This window comes from Microcebus murinus, chromosome 26 (genome assembly GCF_040939455.1).
Source record: "Microcebus murinus isolate Inina chromosome 26, M.murinus_Inina_mat1.0, whole genome shotgun sequence".
Taxonomy (NCBI): domain Eukaryota; kingdom Metazoa; phylum Chordata; class Mammalia; order Primates; family Cheirogaleidae; genus Microcebus; species Microcebus murinus.
Genome location: NC_134129.1, coordinates 8,160,250 through 8,182,679, shown reverse-complemented (window position 1 = coordinate 8,182,679; position 22,430 = coordinate 8,160,250). Strand labels below are relative to the sequence as shown.

At 34.2% G+C, this 22,430-nt stretch overlaps 1 protein-coding gene across 8 annotated transcripts in view; it reads right to left on the bottom strand.

Moving 5' to 3' along the window:
* EPHA5 (EPH receptor A5) overlaps window positions 1–22,430 on the bottom strand; it is a 303,231-nt gene that overhangs the window by 26,045 nt on the left and 254,756 nt on the right. For all 8 annotated transcript variants that reach the window (XM_075997884.1, XM_075997886.1, XM_075997885.1 and 5 more), the window contains 6 exons: window positions 22,272–22,339; window positions 20,850–20,975; window positions 18,991–19,176; window positions 5,989–6,050; window positions 4,330–4,539; window positions 1,571–1,720 (listed from right to left, as the gene is read on the bottom strand). In XM_075997884.1, the coding sequence (XP_075853999.1) occupies window positions 1,571–1,720; window positions 4,330–4,539; window positions 5,989–6,050; window positions 18,991–19,176; window positions 20,850–20,975; window positions 22,272–22,339 (802 nt within the window). The remainder of the gene's footprint in view (window positions 1–1,570; window positions 1,721–4,329; window positions 4,540–5,988; window positions 6,051–18,990; window positions 19,177–20,849; window positions 20,976–22,271; window positions 22,340–22,430) is intronic.

Here is a 22,430-nt window from a genome sequence, read left to right as displayed (position 1 = left end):
ATTTCCTAGGAAAGCTGACATGTGACCCTGGCTTCTCACCTGGGGAAATTAGAAGAAGGTTGGCTAGCTGGAGCCATCTGTAATAATAAGCCCCAAAGATGGGGCATTGCTAGAGCACCCAACAAGAATGTGTGTCCCTTGGATTAAGTGGGCATAGGTTTGGTACAGTAGGAGACTGCTGGGGGAACAGGTGGCAGGTGAGAGCAGTTACAGGAAGTTGAAGTATGTCCTCCTCCTCTGGTGGACTTGCAGGGCCTTTTGGAAATGCTCAGACAGGTACCTCAGTGGAGAATTGATGTCTGGGCTTCTGTCCCGCGGGAGATACCAATAGCCATTATGAAAACAATCTGGCCCCTTCTTTTCTAACTCTCCACCCAGACCAATCCTGAAGAATCCAGATACATTCTTTGGCAGAGGGGGAGGAGCAAAAATCTGACCATTCTTTGTTCCCACTCTAAGTACCTAGGGTCAGGCTGGCGCTTCAGTTGTGGAAAACACTTTAAAATGAACAGGGGATTCACTTTTAGATTGGACTTGAATTTCTACATTGGAAAGTGAATGTTAATTACTGGCATTGTTGTTTCAACAAAATTCAGCTGAAGGCCTATAGTGACTGTCTAACAATCTAGAAGGCATGGGAGAGGGAGATTTTATAGGGCATAGATGAAAGAAAGTATTGGAGAAAAAAATAAATTTTTCCAATAAGTACATAATGAAATTGAGACTGTTCAATATACTGGCTTTACAAAGAAGTGATGAGATATTAATTGGTAAAGCACATAAGAGATTCTATGCCACATAGTAAGGGCTCAATTAATGTTCGCTGCTTTTATAACTGCTGTTGCTTCTCAAAAGAAACATATCAAATTTCCATATGTTTCAAAATGGAAATGGACTGCTTTGAATTGTAATGATGGAAAATTACAAAGGCAAAGATTAAAGAGCCATGTGTCAGGCATCAAGTAATAAACATTCTGAACTGAATAGAAGATTCTTTCATGGCTCCTTTAATTCTAGGATTCTATTATTTTAAACCTGAGTTGTTTTTCCATTATGGGAAGAATCTGTTTACTTTTTCCCAAATTAAATAGATAATACAGCTCTTCTTATATTTTTTTAATTTAAAGAAACATAGATTATTCGTTTTTATCCTCTAAGAGCATCCACTATTAAATCAATACCATTCATCCTTCTGGCTTGGAGTATTAGCTGCCTTTATCAAATGCAAATCACAAAAACTTACCTGTCAGAATTCATTCTTTGATGGTTCTTTCTTTATCTTTGAAAATGATACTGACATAAATTGAGTGAAATATCCCCACAGTGCAACTAGAACTATCTGACAAGGGACTGAGTTTCTATAGAACTGTAACTTATTTTCCTTTGTACTAACTCATTTCGAGCTTCTGAATAAAGGATATTTCAACAACAAAACAGATCAGAGGGTAAGCAAAGTATTTCATTTTTGTAAACAACCGTCACTTTTAGAAATGAAAAACATTGTAAGTGTCTTGACTCAGAGAACAAAGTATTTCATTTTCGACATGAGAAAGAACAGTCCCATACTCACATCTTGATTGGTCATCTCCCAGTAGGGTCTCTCTCCATAAGATACAACTTCCCACATTACTATGCCATAACTCCACACATCACTGGCAGAGGTAAACTTTCGGAAAGCTATTGCTTCTGGGGCCGTCCATCTGATTGGAATTTTGCCTCCCTAAAATTGAAAAAGAATTAAAAATATCCCCACCTACTTCAAATGTATCTAGGGATATCATTGTCATGCTGAAAACATCTAGAAAGAGATATAGCATTTTTAAGTGAATCTTTGACAGCATGAGGTCTCTTTTCACAATTCTCAGCCCATAAGCACTTGTAGACTAACTGCTAATTGGCTGTCCGGAAAGTTTCTAGTTTAAATTCTGTTTGACTATGGGGATACATATAGGATCCACATCTCAATTACAGTACTCAGGATGGCAGCTCTAAGTAAGGGAAAGCAGGCAGTCAAGCAAATCAATAAGGTATACTCTCATGACTTTCTAACAGAGAGTAAAGGACTCAAATTCCCTGGGTGCCTTTTTTTTTTTTTTAAATGCACAAACTGTAAATGGAAATTCTAGGTTGCAGAATGCAATCCAGAGAAGCTTAATAGTTAATGACACAAACATGAAAACCAGATAGATTACAAACTTAAAGTTATACTTTCCCTCAATGTTGTGTTATTTCTTCTAGACTTGTTTTCTCTTTTTTTTCTGTTAGCATGTATTTATTTGGTAAGACTGTTCAATTTAAGAGGGTATCTGTATAACTCAACCAAATTAAAAATTATTGAAATTGGATTATAGGGAAAAACTTACCACATTATCAAGTTTAGAGGTTTTTTTACATGGTATAAAATTAATTTGGGCTGGGCATGGTGGTACATGATGGGAGTACATCTGTACTCCTAGTACTTTGGGAGGCTGGGGTGGGAAGATTGCATGAGGTCAGGAGTTCAAGACCAATCTGGGCAACATAGTGAGACCTTGTCTCTAAAAATAATTTTTTTAAAAAAAATAACTGCATGTGGTAGTGCATGCCTGTAGTCCCAGCTACTTAGGAGACTGAGGTGGGAGGATCGCTTGAGCCCAGAGTTCCAGGCTGCAGTGAGCAAAGATCACGTCACTACACTTCAGCCTGGGAGACAAAGTGAGACTCGGGCTCAAAAAAACCCAAAACCAAACAAACAAAAAATAAATTATTTGGTATGCTCTCTCTTAGTAAACACAATAAGGACATTTATATCCTGCCTCCTTCAGGGTGAAATTATTTTTTGCTTAATTTTTAAAAGCAGGCAGGCATATATAACCAAATATTTTGTCTATAAGCAAATATATATCAAGAGAAAGAGAGGTGAAGATTTTGAATACTTTCTCATAAAAATATTGATGTATGCCTTCCATTTTTGCAGGAAGGTAATGATTTAATCCACATACTAGGGGAAAAACTAGGATTTAAATTGCTGTTTATTAACAAAAGTTTCAAGATATATAAAGAAATAATAATATGGGGTCATGTTTGAAATTATTCTGAGAGTTAAAGTAAGGTTTGCATTATTTACTCTTTAGATATATGGTAACACCATTTGAAGAAGACTTTCCTGAAACTTATTTTTGTTAATTAGATATTCCTAGGTAAGGTCCCATGATGAGGCCTAGTTATGCATAGATGTTCTACAATTCTCTCAGAATTGTCCTTTGTTGATTATATTAAACTTTAGCCCATAATTTTTCTCCTGATCCTCTGGCCATCGCAAGTGTCATTAATTTTATTTGAAATTCCCTTATCTTCTTGTCTTTCGTGTAGATTTTCCACAAAATGCCACCACACCCCACTTCAGAGGAGTAAGTACTGGGGGGTCTCAGGATCTCTGTCTCAGGTAACCCTGTTCCTCTGAGGTCCCCAACCCAGGGCCACAGCAGGAGGTGAGCAGCAGGCAAGCAAAGTGACTTCATCTGTATTTACAGCCCCTTCCCACTGCTCACATCACTGCATAAGCTCCACCTCCTGTCAGATTGGGGGTGGGGGTAGATTCTCATAAGAACTTGAACCCTACTGTAAACTGCGCATGTGCAGGATCCAGGTTCCCTAGGAGACTCTAATGCCTGACGATCTGAGGGGGAGCTGAGGCGGTGATGCTAGCGCTGGGGAGTGGCTACAAATACCGATTATCATTAGCAGAGAGGTTTGACTGTGCAATAAACATAATGTGCTTGAATCGTCCTGGAACCATGCCCTCCACCTCCAGTCCCTGGAAAAGTTGTCTTCTATGAAACTGGTCCCTGGTGCCAAAACGGTTGGGGATCACTGCTGTAGCATGACACATTGACACAAACCTTGAAAAATCGACTTTTTGCACTTAACTAAGATACCAACCAATCACACTGGCAAAAGACTTTTCTATAACTTCAATCTTGCGTAGGCCAAGTTTATTAAGTGTAACTCTGATTTCTATTTTTAGTAGAGACAGGGTCTCACTCCTGCTTAGGCTGGTCTTGAACTCTTGAGCTCAACAGATCTTTCTGCCTCAGCCTCCCAGAATGCTGGGGTTGCAGGTGTGAACCACCATGGCTGGCAGGAGAATAATATATATATATTTTTAAATCTGATTTTAATATTTGAATTTGCTGATCCATAGAAAGGAGAATTATCTGGACTTTTAATATCCTTTCTCTCTCTTCCTGACTTTGGTATAGGAATTCTCTTTTGCTATTTGCTTTAAAATCTTAAAAAATTCAATGCCTCTAGTCTAGTGTTTCAGAAGTACATTCTGTTAGATCTTACCCTTGTGGTATAGGCTGCCTCAGGATCATCTTCCAGTACCCTGGAAAGTCCAAAGTCAGACACTTTGCACACAAGGTTACTGTTGATTAAGATGTTTCTAGCAGCAAGGTCTCTATGCACATAGCCCATGTCGGAAAGGTACTTCATTCCCGCAGCGATGCCTCTCAGCATGCCAACAAGCTGAATCACAGTGAACTGCCCGTCGTTTTTCTGTAAAGACAATGTAGAAATATTATTATAGCAACACCAATCGCTGAGGGAAAATATGAAAAAAAAATCTCCCTTCAATTCTCAAATTAATAATATCACTCATTAAAATTCATATGTAGTTTCTAGCTGAGGGAGAATGGAAAACGTTAGAAAATATATAGCTAACTTGGTAATGTTTATCTCTCTGCTGTCTGGTCAAAGCAGATAAAGGCTTTGAAAGCTCTTGTCAAAAATTTCATTTAGTGCTCTTTTCTGCGTTGTAACTCCTTTATTCTCAGTCATCAGAGAGTTTGTTCATTACTTCAGCCTAGTACCTGCCTTGGGTCAATACTGTGTATATTTCGAGGTGATGCTAGCTGGATAGCCATATTAAAGTAAACATACAATGGCCAGAGGAAATAGATACAGGAGTTTCTGTAGCAGCAGAAGGGCAGTGATGACTGAGCGATGACCAGGACAATGTTAGCAATTCTTGGAAGTTTATTGTCTCCATCAAGGGAACTTAATGCAGTCACACAGACTCATAGGGCTCAACCAATAATTATTTTGAAATAAATTAATGATAGGACTGTAAGAGACTAGAGAACTTGAAGGTATGGATCAAACATTTGGCAACAGAATCTGGTAGAGGCTGGAGATGAGAAGGAAACTTTGGCTGATTAGTGGACCATTATCATATTCATTGCATAGGCCCTTCTTATAATGGCCATCATAAATGTCATTGTCCTATCACTTTTCCTGATCAAAAGCAATAGTCACTATGCTGAAGTTACAAAAAGCCAGCCTATAGGTTTCATCAGGCCTGAAAATATGTTACACTATCTAACACAAGCTATTTCTCAATAAAGTGAGTTGTCAACATTTAAAATTGGGAGATTTGCACATTGAACAATCTTTTCCTGAAACCCAGATGATCTGACAATATTGACTATTGTTAATTACCATGTGACTGATTCATTGGTGCAAATAATGACTGGCTGGCAAGTAGACTATAAGCATTTATAGACTACCACAGGACACCTTCATAATTATTTACCTGGCTCCTTTAGACATTTTTTCTTGCTCTGCCTGATACTATGTATTTTGAGAAATTTCAGTAGTCGTAAGATTTTGTTCCCTTTTCCCTTCTTTTTTTTTTCCTTTTCTTCTCTTTTTTCTTCTTCCATTCCTTTTTTATTTTTATTTATTCCCAATTAACACATAATTAAAATAGTAGGGACATATAATTTGTGTAAGTTTTCAGTAAAAGACAATTTTCAAACCAAAGTTAATTCTGGAGTATAATTATTGATTTCATGTATTTCTATTCCATTTAAAACTCTGAAGTTTTAAACTTTAAACTCTACACTTAAAATTTTAAACTTTAAAGTTTTAAAGTGGCACGATTTACACTTCACTGTCACAGCCAATGTACAAATAACACTTTCAATAACTAGTCCCAAATCCTACCTTTAAAAATGTATCTAAAGAGCCATTTTCCATATATTCTGTCACTATCATCACTGGTTTACCTGAAAGAGAATACAGAGTGATATAAACTGCTGCTTTTTGATTTTTGCATTCTTATATAGGAAATTTACCAGGAAGTTTTGGTGTCCAAATTATATATATATTACATATAATATATATTCATTTTAAAAATGTCCTCTTTGAGTAACAGGCAAACTCCTGACATGATAATATCTTATTATAATGGGTGAAGTCTGTGAGAAAAAAGTATCACAAGACTAGTAACAGATTGACATTTAAGATAAACACACACAATTGTCAAAATTGGAACTAATCTGTGTAGAAAATGAATTTAAAGGTGAATTCTATTTTAATGGAAGTAATGATATAATGTATCAAATAATATCCAGCAAATCACTTGGAATATATTCATCTAGTCATATTAAAGAATTCTAAATAAAAACTCCTTTCCTAACTGCTCTGTCTATAATCCCTTGGATATGTGTGTTGTGCTTTCCTACCTTTATTTCTCTGTTTTTGCAACTTCTCTCCTTATGGCTACCTCCCTTTCCCTTTTCAGCCACACACTTACTCTATTAACCCCATTTGTTTTTCATTCTTCACAGCCCTGTTTTAGTTCCCCTTGCTATATGAAACCTTCCCTTAGCAGTCATCATTTCTGATGGAAGGAATTCTATTCCTTTTATATCTGACACTGACACGTAGCCTAGAAGTTAGTTAGACAGATTTTGGATCCATACTTCTTGGCTTTTAATCCCAGATCACTCACTATCTCATGACCTTGGGCCAAGTCACTTATCATCTCTGTGCCTCAGTTTTCTCATCTGTAAAATCAGGATAATGACACTTAACTCATGGTGTTGTTGTGTGTATCTACCAAGTCATATGGTTATCCAAGGCACTCACAATAATGCCCATTACTTAGAATTTTCTGTGTAAGAAAATTAATTATTTTATAAAAATTTATCAACTTTTTTGTCTATGTGTTAACTTTCTTGCTAAATGTAAGCTGACAAACAGACTAGATTAAATATCATCCCCTATAAAATTGTGATTCTTTATACACAGTATGTCTGTAATACAAGATCAAATATCTTTCCTATACATGAAAATATCTAAAACATGGCTGCTAATTTGATGATTACACATTAATTTCACTATATTTGAAAATATACCCCTTTATTCTTTAATAAAAATACACTACATAAAATTTAAGTGTCAATTTAAACTATTTTGATTTAAGGAAAACGGAGACCTATGGTGACAAAATTACTATCTTATATACTCCTTAATTAATTTTTTATATTATGAAAGGAAACAAAGCTTATACAATTGTTAAATGTGTTATAATTAATTTAATGGTATTCTCCAGAGGGGCATCTGTATAGAATTAGAGCTTGAATAGTTATATACATCATTTTATCCAGAAGTGCAAATATAGATATGGAAACTTTGACAATTACATATGAAAAAGAAATAACTGGGATGAAATAGGAGTTTTCATCCAAAGTTCACTTAAAACTGTTTAGAATAATAAGGTAGGACAGTTTAATTTCTCACTTTGATAATTATCTTTTCTTATTAAATCCTTTAGAGGCAATATTTCTTTTAATGGAATGTGGCAAGTATATTACAATTTACCTCATCTTCTTTCAAGTTTGGAAAAGTTATAAAAAGTTTGTCTCAAATACTTCATTTGACATATGTTTGTAGATGACTACATTAGGTGATAGTTCACATGTGCAGAGAATGTGCACTGGAGATGTCATTTGATCTGAACCTTAAGTGTCACTGGTGTAATAAATGTGACCGGCATTTCAGGAAGAAAGGTAGCAAGGTTCCAATGCATCTTGTCATGAAGGAGCCCATCAAGTCCAAATATGGTTACAGCCCTGGATTTTTTTGTTTATTAAATCAGAAAGTGACAGGAGATGAGGTGAGGAATATTGATTTTGAAACTAGACAGAAATGAAATTCTGATGGATAAAAAAATGAATGATTTATATTTTATGTATAAATGGTTCTGACAGGACAACAGGAAAAAAAAGATTATAATTATTTTGTTTTTATCCTTCCTATAACTGTAGTCTATGTTCATGAATAGAGAAATGCTTCCACATTAGACTTCATTTTAATGATATTGCCATACCAAGTTAGAAGGACCTCAGTTGGACTCTAAAATAGACAAAATTGTGCTTTGGGTAGTTTCTGTTCCATTCTCATATCTCAGAGCATCTTATTTGTGTCTGAAACCCTATTATTTCAAACATCCATAAGTAATATACTTCTCCCAAGGGTGATAGCCAAACTGTTTTGGCACAATTACTTATGTGTTAAAATTTATACCAGCCATAAGCTGTAGTATCCTGGAGCAACCTGCTACACCTGACATTAACTCCTTTACTTGCCCGATTTTAAGAATTTGGAAGTACCCAGGGAAGAAACTGGGTATGCATGTAAAGGGAACACAACATGGATCACTCTGGCATCAGCTTTTTACCAAACAGTATAAAAGTATTTTGATAAATTTACAAATAATAGATCCAAAAGAATATGTACCTGGGAATATCAGCTCTGATGTAACCAAAGGAGGCCTAGATTTTCTGGAATAGGCCTGTGATTCTAAGAATCCTTTGTCTGTGGCTCTTTGATTCTGATTCTGCCTGATCTCGCTTCTTCCTTACAGAAATACACTGAGCAGGTTGTCTCATTGTAATTAGAAAAAATGAATCCCAGTAGACATCCAGGGAAAATAGTCTCCACTTTCCCTACTTGGCACCTCTCAATTTATACCACATAGCAGACCTCTTGCTCTTCAAAGCAAAACACTAATCTGTGTCTATCATTATCTACTTTACCCCACTCCCTTGACGTTTCTGGGGCTTTCCCTATATTTCTACTCATAAGACTTTCAATTTCTTTCCCCTCTCTTTTCCAAGACTTTCTTCTTTCTGCCTGTCATCTCATATTTTGGGCTCACGTCTTACAGTTTTGGGTCAGTGGTAAATATTTCCACTGCTCACCCCTGTCTAGTGAGGAGAATTTGGATGGGATTCCCATGTAAAATATCTCTTTCTTGGGAATACTTGCATGTTAAATTCAACCCCCAACTCACCAAACTTTCAATTTATGCTCCAAAGAGAATACACTGATCAGACTATTTATTTACATTAAATAATACACGTTGGAAAAGAAAAAGTGATGACTTTTTTGGGAGATGGGCAACTGGCATTCATCCTGTAAGATTCTCAGCCAACATCACCTAGTTGTAAAAGTCGGGTTAATTATTTATGACAGTGTAGGTTGTGATGTCAAAAACAAAAATGTTATTTGAGAAATATGATAAGGACCAAAAACACCTCTCATATTTCACATGGTGGGGAAAAAGCAATTAAAATGAATGTTTTGCAAACAAGTATGATCTTCTTTTGTTGACAAGAATAAGACACTTCAGGACCCATTCGATTATTTTTCATGCTTGAGTCATTTTAATGCTAATTACATTTAGTTTGGCTTCTGTTTTGTCTCACTTCCTGAGAGCCTGCAAGAATGACATAGCAATAATTAATGTTGCTTACTCTAACCCTTGTAAATTCAATAAAACTGTATAAATCATTTTCCATTATCCAGCTTGAAGTACAGACACAGAGTAAATCTGCCAATAATTTTGAAAGCATATTATAAAAAATCCATATAAAAAGAGCTCATAAAGCATGTCAAAACCTGATTTTAATCACAGAGTAGTTTTTATATTACCTTATATTATTTACTGAGGGCCTAGTCCAAGCAGAGTCTAAGAAGTAATAGAAACCCATTATTTGTGGAATTCACCTTTATTACTGATAATTATAAAAGAGTTCCAATTTATTGATTTATTGAGCACCTACTCTTGACAAGGCACTGTTTTAATTAATTGTTATTAAAATCGTATAATCATAATATTACAATAAACATTTTTCAGATAAAGAAAATGAGGTTTAGAAACGTTCAACACTTTAGTTGGGTTGATTAGAGCAAGTCATTGAAGAAGCAAAGTTGGGAATCAAATTTATATTTATCTGAATATAAAGGCTATTCTCCATTCTTCCATCCTGAATTGCCTATGATGTCAAAATATTTACTTTCAGTTTTAATTTCATTTTAAAATCTCACAAATATTCACTTTTCTGTGTTACTACAAACTTGGTAATCATGACTATGTCCTAACAAAGCATTCAACTACTGACAGCAGATCTGGTAAGAATTAACCTTCTCTCAGTAAGTATTACAGTCTTATCTAAGGTCATTACTGAAGCATGCTCCAAGCAATGGATCATGAAGAGAGAGAAGTGGGGAGTTGCTGTTCAATGAGTACTAAGTTACAGTTATACAAGACAAAAAGCTCTGGAGATTTGTGCAATATTTTTAGATTTGTGCAATATTTAGAGTTAATATTACTGTACTGGATACTTAATTTTAAGGGGTACATTTCATGGTGTGTGTGTGTGTGTGTGTGTGTGTGTGTGTGTGTGTGACAATAAAAAAAAAGAGTTTGTTTCCTTACTATGTACTTATTTTGGTGCTAACATCCATCACAAATCTGAAAGAGAGAAAAGAATATGACCCCCCTGGTAATACGATCCTTTTCCATATGATTGCTCAAAGTTAGGTGAAACAGATTGATCTAGTGTCCTTACTACTCAGAGCATGGTCTCTGACAAGCAGCATAAGCGTGGCCTGGGAGCTTATTATAGAAATGTAAAATCTCAGTCCCCACTTGGATCTATTGAAGCAGATTTTGCATTTTAGCAATCTCCCCAGAGGCACATTAAATTTTGTGAAACACTAAACTAGGCCACATCACAAGAGTTGCAGCTAAATCTGGACTTATTATTTTATTTGCATTCATACCATCTGCCTTTCTGAAACCATTAGATCATCAATAAACACACACCACTCAGGGTTAATCAGGGAGCATTTCATTTAGAAGCCTCATAACTCACTGGAAAACAATTGTCATTGGGCTTCTCTTAGAGACATTTTATAAGACTTGTATAATAAATGATTAAATGTTGGCCTCTGCATACACTTATATATCTATAGTTTTATTTCATTATGCCATTTTATTTGGGTTGTATTCTATTTACTATACTAACACTTGGAACTTGGTGAATTACTTTTATTCTTACCCCAAGGGAAACTTGGGATAATGCAAATATGTGAATCAATTATCAATGGTTAATGGCGAACCAGAAAATAGGACCTTGTGCTTGTAGTAGGCTATATAATGCTTATTTAGAGGAGAAAACAACAAACAAAACAACAAAAACAAATAATCAAACAAAACTATGAGATAATTAGAACTTAGAAAGGTGCTCAGATATTTTAATTCTATTATGTTTCTTATTTGCTGGCTAACACATGAGAGCAAATAATTTTTAAAATTATATAATATCAATTTGGTAAAATATGATAAAGCGAAAAGCCTGTATATCTTACCTGAAACAAGAGCATGAAAATGCAAAATATCTATATGGTTAGAAATTCCAAGCTTTTTAAAATATCTTTCTTCATTTTGGATTGTTTACACTGGTATAAACTTTCTCAATAGATGTTCATTTCTCAAATTAAAAACAAATTAGAATTGAACTGACATTAGTGAAGGTAGATCACACAATAATTAACTATGGAGTCAGAAATTATTGACTTTTCAGAGGAGGTGGAGAATCTAAATATTTTCAACCTGACAACTTTGTTTTATTAATTATAATAACTTTAAAACACAATGTTTCATTTACTAACAATCAGTCTATGTGTTAGTATATCTCTATTTCTATAGCTATATTTCTTTCAAATAATTGAGATTTAGATTCCATCTGGAGGAGCACTTGTAAATCTCTCATAATTATTTTATGTGTATTTATTAAACCCCTGTATGTAGGCTCACAAAGAGAATTAAGTACCAAATTAAGGAACTGGCTTCAATTTTGACGTCAGTTTTAAAGTTGCTTATTTCTATCATGGCTTATCATTGGTTCATAGAATTTTATTTCTTTTTGTGAAATGGAAAACATAAAATTCAAGCGTATTCATACTTCAAACACTTTTATTTGTACTTCTAAGGGCGAAAGGTAAATCCAACTTTATACAGAGCATCTGTAATAGTATGCTAATAGGTAAGTCAAATATAACATGTTCACAACTAAACCACTGGTTACCAGGCTTAATCTTGTTCCTCCCAAATTCTTTCCTGTAAATCGCAATTCCTTTTTTGAGGTATTCAGGACAAACAATTTATAATTATCATTAACTCCTCTTTTTTTCTCACAGTCCACATCCAACGCATAAGAAGCCTTACTGTGATTGCCTTCAAAATACCTACAGAATCCAGCCACTACTCTTTATCATGTTAGATCATTGCCCTGCTCTGTGAATTATGTCAGTAGCTCTCTCACTGCCTTCCTGCTTAAACACAGGTTCTTGCCATCTATTCTCAACCCACTGACAGATCCTGTTAATGTATGCATCAGAGTCTATCCAATCTTTCCTCTTCAGTCTTCAAAGCTGCCAGGGATCTTCAAACTTTTTAAACAGGGGGCCAATTCACTGTCGCTCAGACCATTGGAGGGCCACTGGAGAGTGTGGCGCACATTCTGCACATGTGCACTGTGGGCCCAGGAGGAGTCGGCTGCTAAGCAGGACAGGCAGCGGTGGCAAAAACACCCGATGGGCCAGATAATGTCCTCGGGGGGCCACATGTGGCCCGCAGGCTGTAGTTTGAGGACACCTGGCTTAGACTAAGAGATGGTCTGTGGAGGTAGCAAAGAGTTCTTACACTGTCTATCCTCTTATTACATCTTTAGGCTAAGCTCTTACCAGAAACTCGCCTCACTCATTCCATTGCAGCAACAATGGCCTTCTTGCTCTTTTCTTTCTTGAACATTCCAGGCAAGTTTGCTTAGAGCTTGGCTGGTCCCTCTTCTGTAGCACTCTGCCCACAGTTGATTGTAAGTCCCACACCTTTGCTTTATTCAAACTTTATCTAAGTAAAGTAGAAATCACCAACCATCCACAGGAGCAATATTTTATCATCTTACTCAGCTCAGTTTTCTCCTTTTAATATAAGTGTATTCATTCATTTAGTTTCTGTCTCTGATACCCAAATGTCAGCTCTATAAAGGCACAATCTCAGTCTGTTTAATCTCTGATGTATTCTCACCTACTAATAGGAATAAACATGTACCAGGTGATGGTAATTAATATTTTTGAATAAATGAATGTTTTGAAGTGGATATGGCATGATGAAATATAAGGGTGTTTAATATACACTGTTTAATAGCTTGGATTTTGGTGTTAGAGCTGTTTTAAAATCTAGCATTGTCCTATACTAGTTTTATGATATTGAATAAGATATTTGATCTCTTTAATTTTCCCATCTGTAAAATGAGAACAAATACTAGTGATTATGGCATAGCATTATCATACAAATTAAAGGAGATAATATATAAGGAGTACTAAGCTTAGTAAATTCTTAACATAATATTAGTGACTAGCAGTAGCAATAACTGATATATGCAAGTTTCTGTGAAAAGAGTCGTAGGCAATTCGTAGGCAAATTCCCATGAATTTTACTTTTATTATTAAAAGCCCATGATTTTATAGAATAAAGGTTGTTTTTTTTTTTTTTTTTTGAGACAGAGTCTCGCTTTGTTGTCCAGGCTAGAGTGAGTGCCGTGGCGTCAGCCTAGCTCACAGCAACCTCAAACTCCTGGGATCGAGCGATCCTTCTGCCTCAGCCTCCCAAGTAGCTGGGACTACAGGCATGCACCACCATGCCCGGCTAATTTTTTTTTTTATATATATATATATCAGTTGGCCAATTAATTTCTTTCTATTTATAGTAGAGACAGGGTCTCGCTCTTACTCAGGCTGGTTTTGAACTCCTGACCTTGAGCAATCCGCCTGCCTCGGCCTCCCAGAGAGCTAGGATTACAGGCGTGAGCCACCATGCCCGGCCTAGAATAAAGTTTTTAAAATAAAAATAAAAACTATATAATTCTAACTAGTTTAAAATTTTCAGTAACTGCAATTTATTCATTCACTATTTTAATTTTATTTATGTCTTTTAAAATTTACCTAATGTGTCTGGCCCTCAGATAGACACAAAGGGAATTATAAACCTGTGTTAGTTTCAGGAAACTCATCGCCTATTAAGGGTAATAAAACATGTACAGATATAACTATGATATAAAGAATAGCATGAAAAAGCGCATAGAAATGACACTGGCATTTAGACAATTGCCTCTGGCTGACAATTCATTCATTCAACAAATATATAAAATGCTACACATGATGGGATCTAGGGAAACACAAGTGAGCAAAACAAAAACTTTGCCCTTTGAAGCTTCTATTCTGTAGCTTGTATCCTAATTTAGAACTGGGAAGCTTTCCTCTACTCAGCTGTTCACATTATTGAGGGCCTATTCCATAGCAGGTAGACAATCAGGACGAAGAAAAAATAAAGACAAATGATGCTGATCTAATGAAGGTCACATTTGAATTAAACATGAAGGTCAAGTAGAAAATGGAGAGGACATTCTAGGGCTGAGTGAAGTATCTCAAAAGGGCAGAACAAAAATATGGTAGAGTTTTCTAGAAAGGAAATAGTGGAACATGGAAATGTGACCAAATTGTATCAGGTTAAGTATCCAGATATGTGCATGGTGGTCATTTTGTTTGCTTGTTTGGTGATGAAATGTGACAGGAAAGCAGAGACTTAGCAAAATCTATCTGAAGGCTGTGTGTATAAAGTGAACTAAGGTGGGAAAATGCCAAAATCGGAAGGCTAGTTGAAGGCTGTTGAAATAGCTCTAGTTAATGTATATTAAGAGCCTATAAAATACCTTATAAGATAGAATGAAACAATATATTTAAAGATAATTATAAATTTATATAAGTTAAAACTGTCTGACAATCTAAGCAATCATTTGTCATCTACTGTGCCAGCTCCTTAAACAGAAAAAGAGAGAGATTTCTTTGTTATTCTAATATTTTGTTTAAACTTATTAATTTTACAGGAGAACTAAGCTTTTTCACACATGATTCTAGATTAAGAAATAAAGCTATAAAAAGTTGTAAGACTCACTAGAAATACTCCTTTAGTCAGTTTACTGACTAAACCAATAATTTTTCACTGGTGGAAAAAAAATCTTAAAGAACTAAGGATGCTGCAATGGGAAAATTATAACTTTTTTCTCCTTTTTATCTTTTTCCTGAATCTCATTAAATAGTAAAAGCTGGCACTGTGTCTATTACACTAAAGTGTCTTGCATTGCAAATGAGTCAATTAAGCCAAGACCTGCAGGTTTCTTATGTCATTTGTCATGGAAGCTCTCTAGAATATATGTATTTGGCACTGTTCTACATATATATGTGTGTGTGTATTTGTGTGTGTGTGTAGATACCTATATATGTGTGTGTGTAAGATGTGTTCTGTTTCACAACAAATCACAGAAGGAATTTGAGTGGGGGTTGAAACTTCTGGCACATAAGGCAGAAAGATGAAGGCTCACAATGACACCAACCATAGGAGTGCTACTTCAAACTCCCCACCTCAGCCTCAATCAGAAAAATCACAAGATTTAGTTGCACTTATGTCTCATTATCTGTGTGCTGCAGGTTGAGAATAATTGCTGAATAAATTAGCATCAGATCAGAAAGCATGAAATTAAGGACACAAATAAAGTGAGTTGCAACATGGTAAATTAAAAACAAGTTGAAGACTTCCTAAGTTGAACATCAAGAGCTATATTTATAAAGGGCAAATGTAGTTTTAGTTCATACAGAATGAAAAGTAAAAACCAATGAATATTTTAAAATATTTACATTATTGTTTACATATATATTAATATGTAGCCTCATGGTGAGCAGCATCATCAAACAGAATATTTGATTAGGATATTGGAAACTTAAAACTATCTTCCCAATCACAGTACCTTTTGTTAGACTAGAAGTCATAGACTCTCAATATGATCTTTTGTTGACACTGAAACTACCTTCCAAAAAGAAAGGTTTCCAATGCATATAAAATATATGGAATTTAGTTGTATTAGTATAAAGAATTGTCTTTGTTTATCTCAGTCTGAACTCATGCAAATAAAACAAGTTCTATAATAAATCAACAGTATATAAATGTAGGTAAATATTAGTTCTAATAATTTTGAGTATTGTCTACTACTATATGATACATTTACTTAGATAAAAATAAATACTTAATATAATTACCTGCAATTTTGTTAACTTGCACACAAGCCCACTCACATGTACACACATACAAACATATTTTAATTGACATGACAATCTTTTAAAGTATTTTTCCTCTTTTTATGTGACATTGAAACTGAAAGTGTTTAAGTAAGGTGTTCATGGATTGGCATATGTTTAGATACAATATGTTTACGTAAATATTTAGGATATGAACTATGTTTTCAAGGAACGTAATTTATTTATTTATTTTTTGCTAGGAAGCTGAAAATATATGCAAAAGAGACAAAATTAAGTGGAAGATCTGAATGAAACTTTTGAATCAAATGAAGAAACATTATAGACTCTTACAAAAATTTTTCACATAGGCACAGTTTCAAGAGGAGAGATAAGTCCAGGGCAAAGTGATGAGAGATTGTTTCATGGATTTTATGGATTTCGAGTAGAGTTTTGAAGAACTTGAAAAAGTTGTGAACACAAGGCTGTAAGTTTCAGAAAAAGAGGCAAATGTAGCCAGTGCAAAATGTGAAGTTAAAATGGACTAAGAATAAAAGCATATGGAAGAGTTCAGAGCATAGGAAGATGGATAAATGAAAAAGTAATATATTTATTAAGTACTTACTCTCTGTCATGCCTATTCTAAACTTATGTTAGTTAATTCACATCATCTTCACAATGCTCTGAGGTATCCTTACTACATATCATTGATACACAAGTGAAGGTTTTGAATTGTTTAATTGTTTAACTAAGTTGTACAAAGCTACATAGTAATTTATGGCGGAATCAAAATTAAAATCCAGTCACTAGAGCCATAGTCTATGCTCTTGAACAGTTTGCAACATGATCTTTTATAATAATAACAGCAATCTGGCATCTGGCGCTGTTCTGTACATTGTATATTAACTCATTACAGAGAGTAGACTGGCTACCTATAGAACTTCACACTTACCTACACTAATGGGGACTCATAGTGAGAGTTTATTTTCATAAGGTTAAATTTGGTAGCCACGTGAAAGATAAGACTAAGACATGGAATTCATCAAATATTTGCCTACTAGTATTACTAATAGTATTATTAAGAGCAATGTTTTACACTAGATCATACTATTTCTGCATAGAAAATCATTTTACTTAATCTTTGTCATTATGATTATTTTTCCCACAGTATCTAGAACCACATGCTACCACAAATGTCCTTTAAAAGCCCTTCCACTTAGCTAGAACACAATCACATTCAAATTCTGATTTTATTTTATTGTACTTTTAACCCCATAATTTTCACATCATATTCTCTCAATTTCAAATATTCAGTTATTTCACACATTCACCAAAGGATGTAATTTTTGAAAACATTTTTATTTGTTTTATTCTTTTCAAAAATAGGTTTTCCTCCACTTTTTCTGCCTCCCTCTATCTTGTCCCTGACTCTCACCTGTAGCAACTTATTTTTTTTGTTGTTCTAATAAGACCTCAGAATGCCTTTTTTGCTTCAGCAATGCCCTCTCTGGGTTGCCATCAATGGAAGAATAATCTATGGACATGTACTCAACGGGAGGAAGAAACATACCTAGGATAACAAGTCTGCAAGTTATTTTATTCCTTTGTTGTATTCCTCAATGAGCATCCTCACTAGAGATGTGTTTCTCTTTGAGATATATGAAAAACAATCTCCCAGAAATACAGGCTGAGTCAAAATTTCAATCAATTATCCACATAATGCTTTTTGGAGTGATCTTTCTCTAGGACTTGTGAGAGGGTTCTGCATTCTCATCTATGACCTATTGTATATGAATCATGAGTTGGTAATTACCTTGTTACATACTTGGTAATTATTTTGTTTCTTTTGTATCCTATTGTAAAATAGTTTTGTTGCTATGATGGTTTAGTTTCGTTTTTCATATTTAAAATCTTATTGGCATAAATGGATATACAATCAATTGAATAAGGGCATATGTTGAATACAAGTTGCTTATACACATATTTGACAAATATAACAAAATTTTATTAATAAAAACTGAAGTTGAACAAATGCTTGAAAGAAAGTCTAGAGAATGATCACTGCAAAAGTTTTTACATGATTTTAGTAAGTGGTATGAGGGTATAAGAGATAATAAAGGAAGGAATCAGAATATATAGAAATGATTAAGAAAAGAAAGAACAAAGAGAAAATAAAGATTTTAATTATATACCACATAAACACTTTACTGGGTAAATGAAAATGATTTAAAATCCTTTTATGGGAGGCTCACCACACAAACACATTTACAAGATACTAACACAAATTTAAAAGAGATGTGAAATTCTAGATATTTCTGAGTAAATGTTAGATTTGTTTTAACATCAAAAAATTAGTTGCAAGGAACTTTTCCTGTCTTCTGTGGTTATTACTTTCTATAGCACTGTTAAAATATCTTTGAAAAATTAAAGAAAGTGCATATAGCTATAAAGAACTGCTTAAAAGGTGGTATTACTATCATTATAATAATTCTATTAAATGTTAAACTGCAATACTTCGATCAAAACTTTGAAGTTAATATTTCATTATGATAAAAAGTGAAAGAGCCAATAGAAACAAAAATGTTGATAATTTTACTGCTTCTTTTATCTGGATACATTTTTTTTCTGGTACTGAATTCATATAATTTATTACAATGGTTAGATTCTCTAAGCTAAAGTTAATAGTCTAGACAAATATTCATGATATGCCCACATACATGCACAATATGTCATTGTACTTACTTTTGGTCACAACACCTTCTAAATGGATTATGTTAGGATGATCAAACTGTCCCATGATACTTGCTTCACCCAGGAAATCTCTGCGTTGCTTTTCAGTATAGCCTACTTTAAGGGTTTTGATAGCCACGGGTAATTCTCTTTTTCCTGGTAATTTTAAACGTCCACTACAAACTTCACCAAATTCACCTTGTGATAAAGATAAAAAAAGTGCACAAACTCATTCGCAATTCATACTCTAGTAATACTCTAACACACTCTTACAGTATTAAAACTTAGACCAAAAAAAAAAAAAAAGAGTCAAAAAGGATAGTGCAAACATCATCATCAATGTTAATAAAAAAATAAATGGTACATTGGGAAAAACCATCTACAGATGATCACAAAACACTTTGGGATTATTAGCTTCATCTATCTCACCTACAGAAACCTTAATGAAAATATTAGAAAGAAATGAAAAAACATCTGACTAAGAATTACTTTTTCTTCTTTCTCTTTCTACTCTAGTAGTATAATTAATGAAAAGAGAAAAAAGTGATCTTTCTTTAGGACTTGTGAGAGGGTTCTGCATTCTCATCTATGACCTATTATAAATCAATCAAGAGTTGGTAATTACCTTGTTACATACTTGGTGATTATTTTGTTTCTTTTGTATCTTATTGTAAAAGAGTTTTGTTGCTACGATGGTTTAGTTTTGTTTTTCATATTTAAAATCTTATTGGCATAAATGGATATATAATCCATTGGCATAAATGGATCTTATTGGCATAAATGGATATATAATCAATTGAATAAGGGCATTTATTGAATATAAGTTGCTTATACACATATTTGACAAATATAATTTAAAATTTTATTAATAAAAAACTGAAGTTGAACAAATGCTTGAAAGAAAGTCTAGAGAATGATCACTGCAAAAGTTTTTACATGATTTTAGTAAGTGGTATGAGGGTATAAGAGGTAATAAAGGAAGGAATCAGAATATATAGAAACGATTAAGAAAAGAAAGGACAAAGAGAAAATAAAGATCTTAATTATGTGCCACATAAACACTTTACTGGGTAAATGAAAATGATTTAAAATCCTTTTATGGGAGGGCAATGGTCCCCAACCTTTTGGTACCAGGGGCCGGTTTCATGGAAGACAATTTTTCCACGCACTGGGGTGGAAGAATGGTTTTGGGATGATTCAAACGCATCTCATTTATTGTGCAGTCAAATCTCTCTGCTAATGGTAATCTGTGTTTGCAGCTGCTCCCCAGTGTTAGTATCACCGCCTCAGCTCCACAAACTCAGATCACCAGGCATTCGATTCTCTTAAGGAGCACACACCCTAGAACCCTCGCATGCTCAGTTTACAGCAGGGTTCCTGCTCCTATGAGAATCTAACGCTGCTGCTCATCCGACAAGAGGTGGAGCTTATGTGGTGATGCATGGGTGAGTTATGAGGAGCAGCTGCAAATACAGAAGCATCTTTACTTCTTAGGTAGCTGCCACTCATCTCTTGCTGTGTGGCCCATTTCCTAACAGGCCAGGGACCAGAACCCATCATAACCTGGGGGTTGGGGATCACAGGTTTAGGATATCACAAATTCACTAAATATATATGGTAAATGGTGAAATATTACATATTTGAAAGTACAGTTTCTGTTCATTTTTTTGTTGTTCCATAAACCAGATATTTGCTAGTTTAAGCATGAGCAACACAGAAGGTTGCATTAAAATGTGATCAATTACATATCACTTTGAAAGCAAGCCAATTACAAAAGGTTAAAAACATTCTGTGCTAGATCAGGACTTTGACATATTACATTCTATAGTACAAACAAAAGTTAAAAGTTGGAGTTAAACACGTTGTCGCACCTGCTCCAATGACTCTTTCAATGGTGATGCATGAAGCTTCTATCTCCTTGGCAAATTCATGGACAGCTTGATTGGGATCCTCATAGGTATGTGGATCAATATAAGTTCTTACTCCCGGCAGTTTAACTGCAAAAATAAATGGGCATTAAAATAGAAGTGGTTACAATAGATGAATAAATTTATAAACTCTATTAAGATGCTAGTATGGCTTAAATCTTTAATTCCTTGAGGTAGCTGAGCTACAAGGACAGGCCCTCTCCTGAGTTAAGAGAGTCATATGCACAGCAATATCACTTTTATGATTTAATAAGTCTGAATTGTTGGCACGCACAAGAAATGTGTATGCGATGACATATTGGAGTAGATACATCTTGCAATGATAATATGCAGATAGTTAGTCTGTAGGGAAATTAAGACACTTTTTATAAACTATACAATGAACTACCACTAGTTCATTTGCTGGTTTGTTATCCTGTGTTTCACCTAGAAATATCATCATAGATTATTAATTTTAATATAACAAAAATAATTTAAAATAACTTTTCTGGTGATATGGTGCAATAAGGCTGACATAGAAATCGAAAGAAAAAAAGAAATTCTAATTCTCATGCTATAAATGACATTATACAAGACTCCTATGTTCTAGGAGTCTCAGTTTTATCACCTTTAAGGGCTACCAATAAAAAATATCACCCTCTTAGTGCTTTATTTTAAGATTAAATACCATTAAATAAGATAGGAGTATTAAATAGATGGACCCAATGCTTTTCAGCATGAGCTATGAATTTAATTATTTTTTACTCTGGCAAAGTGATAACAACAAAATAAACTTTTTGTCATTTACTTGGCAAATTAATTCACACTGTATTATTTATGGGAAAATAAACATATTAAAATACCATAATTGAATTCATTTAAGGTATTTTTTAAAGCTCTTTAAAACTTTCTTTTCTGTATTTCTTAAAAGTGTAATCTTTGTCAGCTCATTGGAACCAAGGTTGCTGCTACAAAATCTGCTCAGGTAAATTCTCACTATTAATGCTAGAAGAAAAAACTGAGAAATTTTATTCATTTAAACTGGCGATATTATTTAATAATAGATTTCTACTCATTGTGTTGCCAGGCATTAAAATTAGCACAGGAATTTTATTTGAAATACAATAGATTTTATATTAAGCAAAGTTTTTATTTTAATAGTTATATCATTTAATATAGTCCTTAAAGAATTGAATAAACCATCCAGCTGTTGTCTAGAGCCAGCCAGCAATGTCCAAGCCCGTGTGCTTTACAGGAATGTAACAGAACACTTTTTTCAATACAATATTTTTGGTTGGTTATTATAGATCCTCTACTCTAAAAATAAGACAAAACCAACAATAAAGCTTTCCCTATTTTGTTTTTATTTTTTTACAATTTGCTTACTGTGCCCATTATGAAAATGCATCTTTTCCTCTTCTGGATCTTGCTTTGCTTTGCTGTAGCCACACCGCCTGGAACAAAGTAAGTCTCAATCAGCCACATCTGCAAATGGTGAATCAATCACATCGAGCTCAGAAGCACAAACCACAATCGAAATTATTG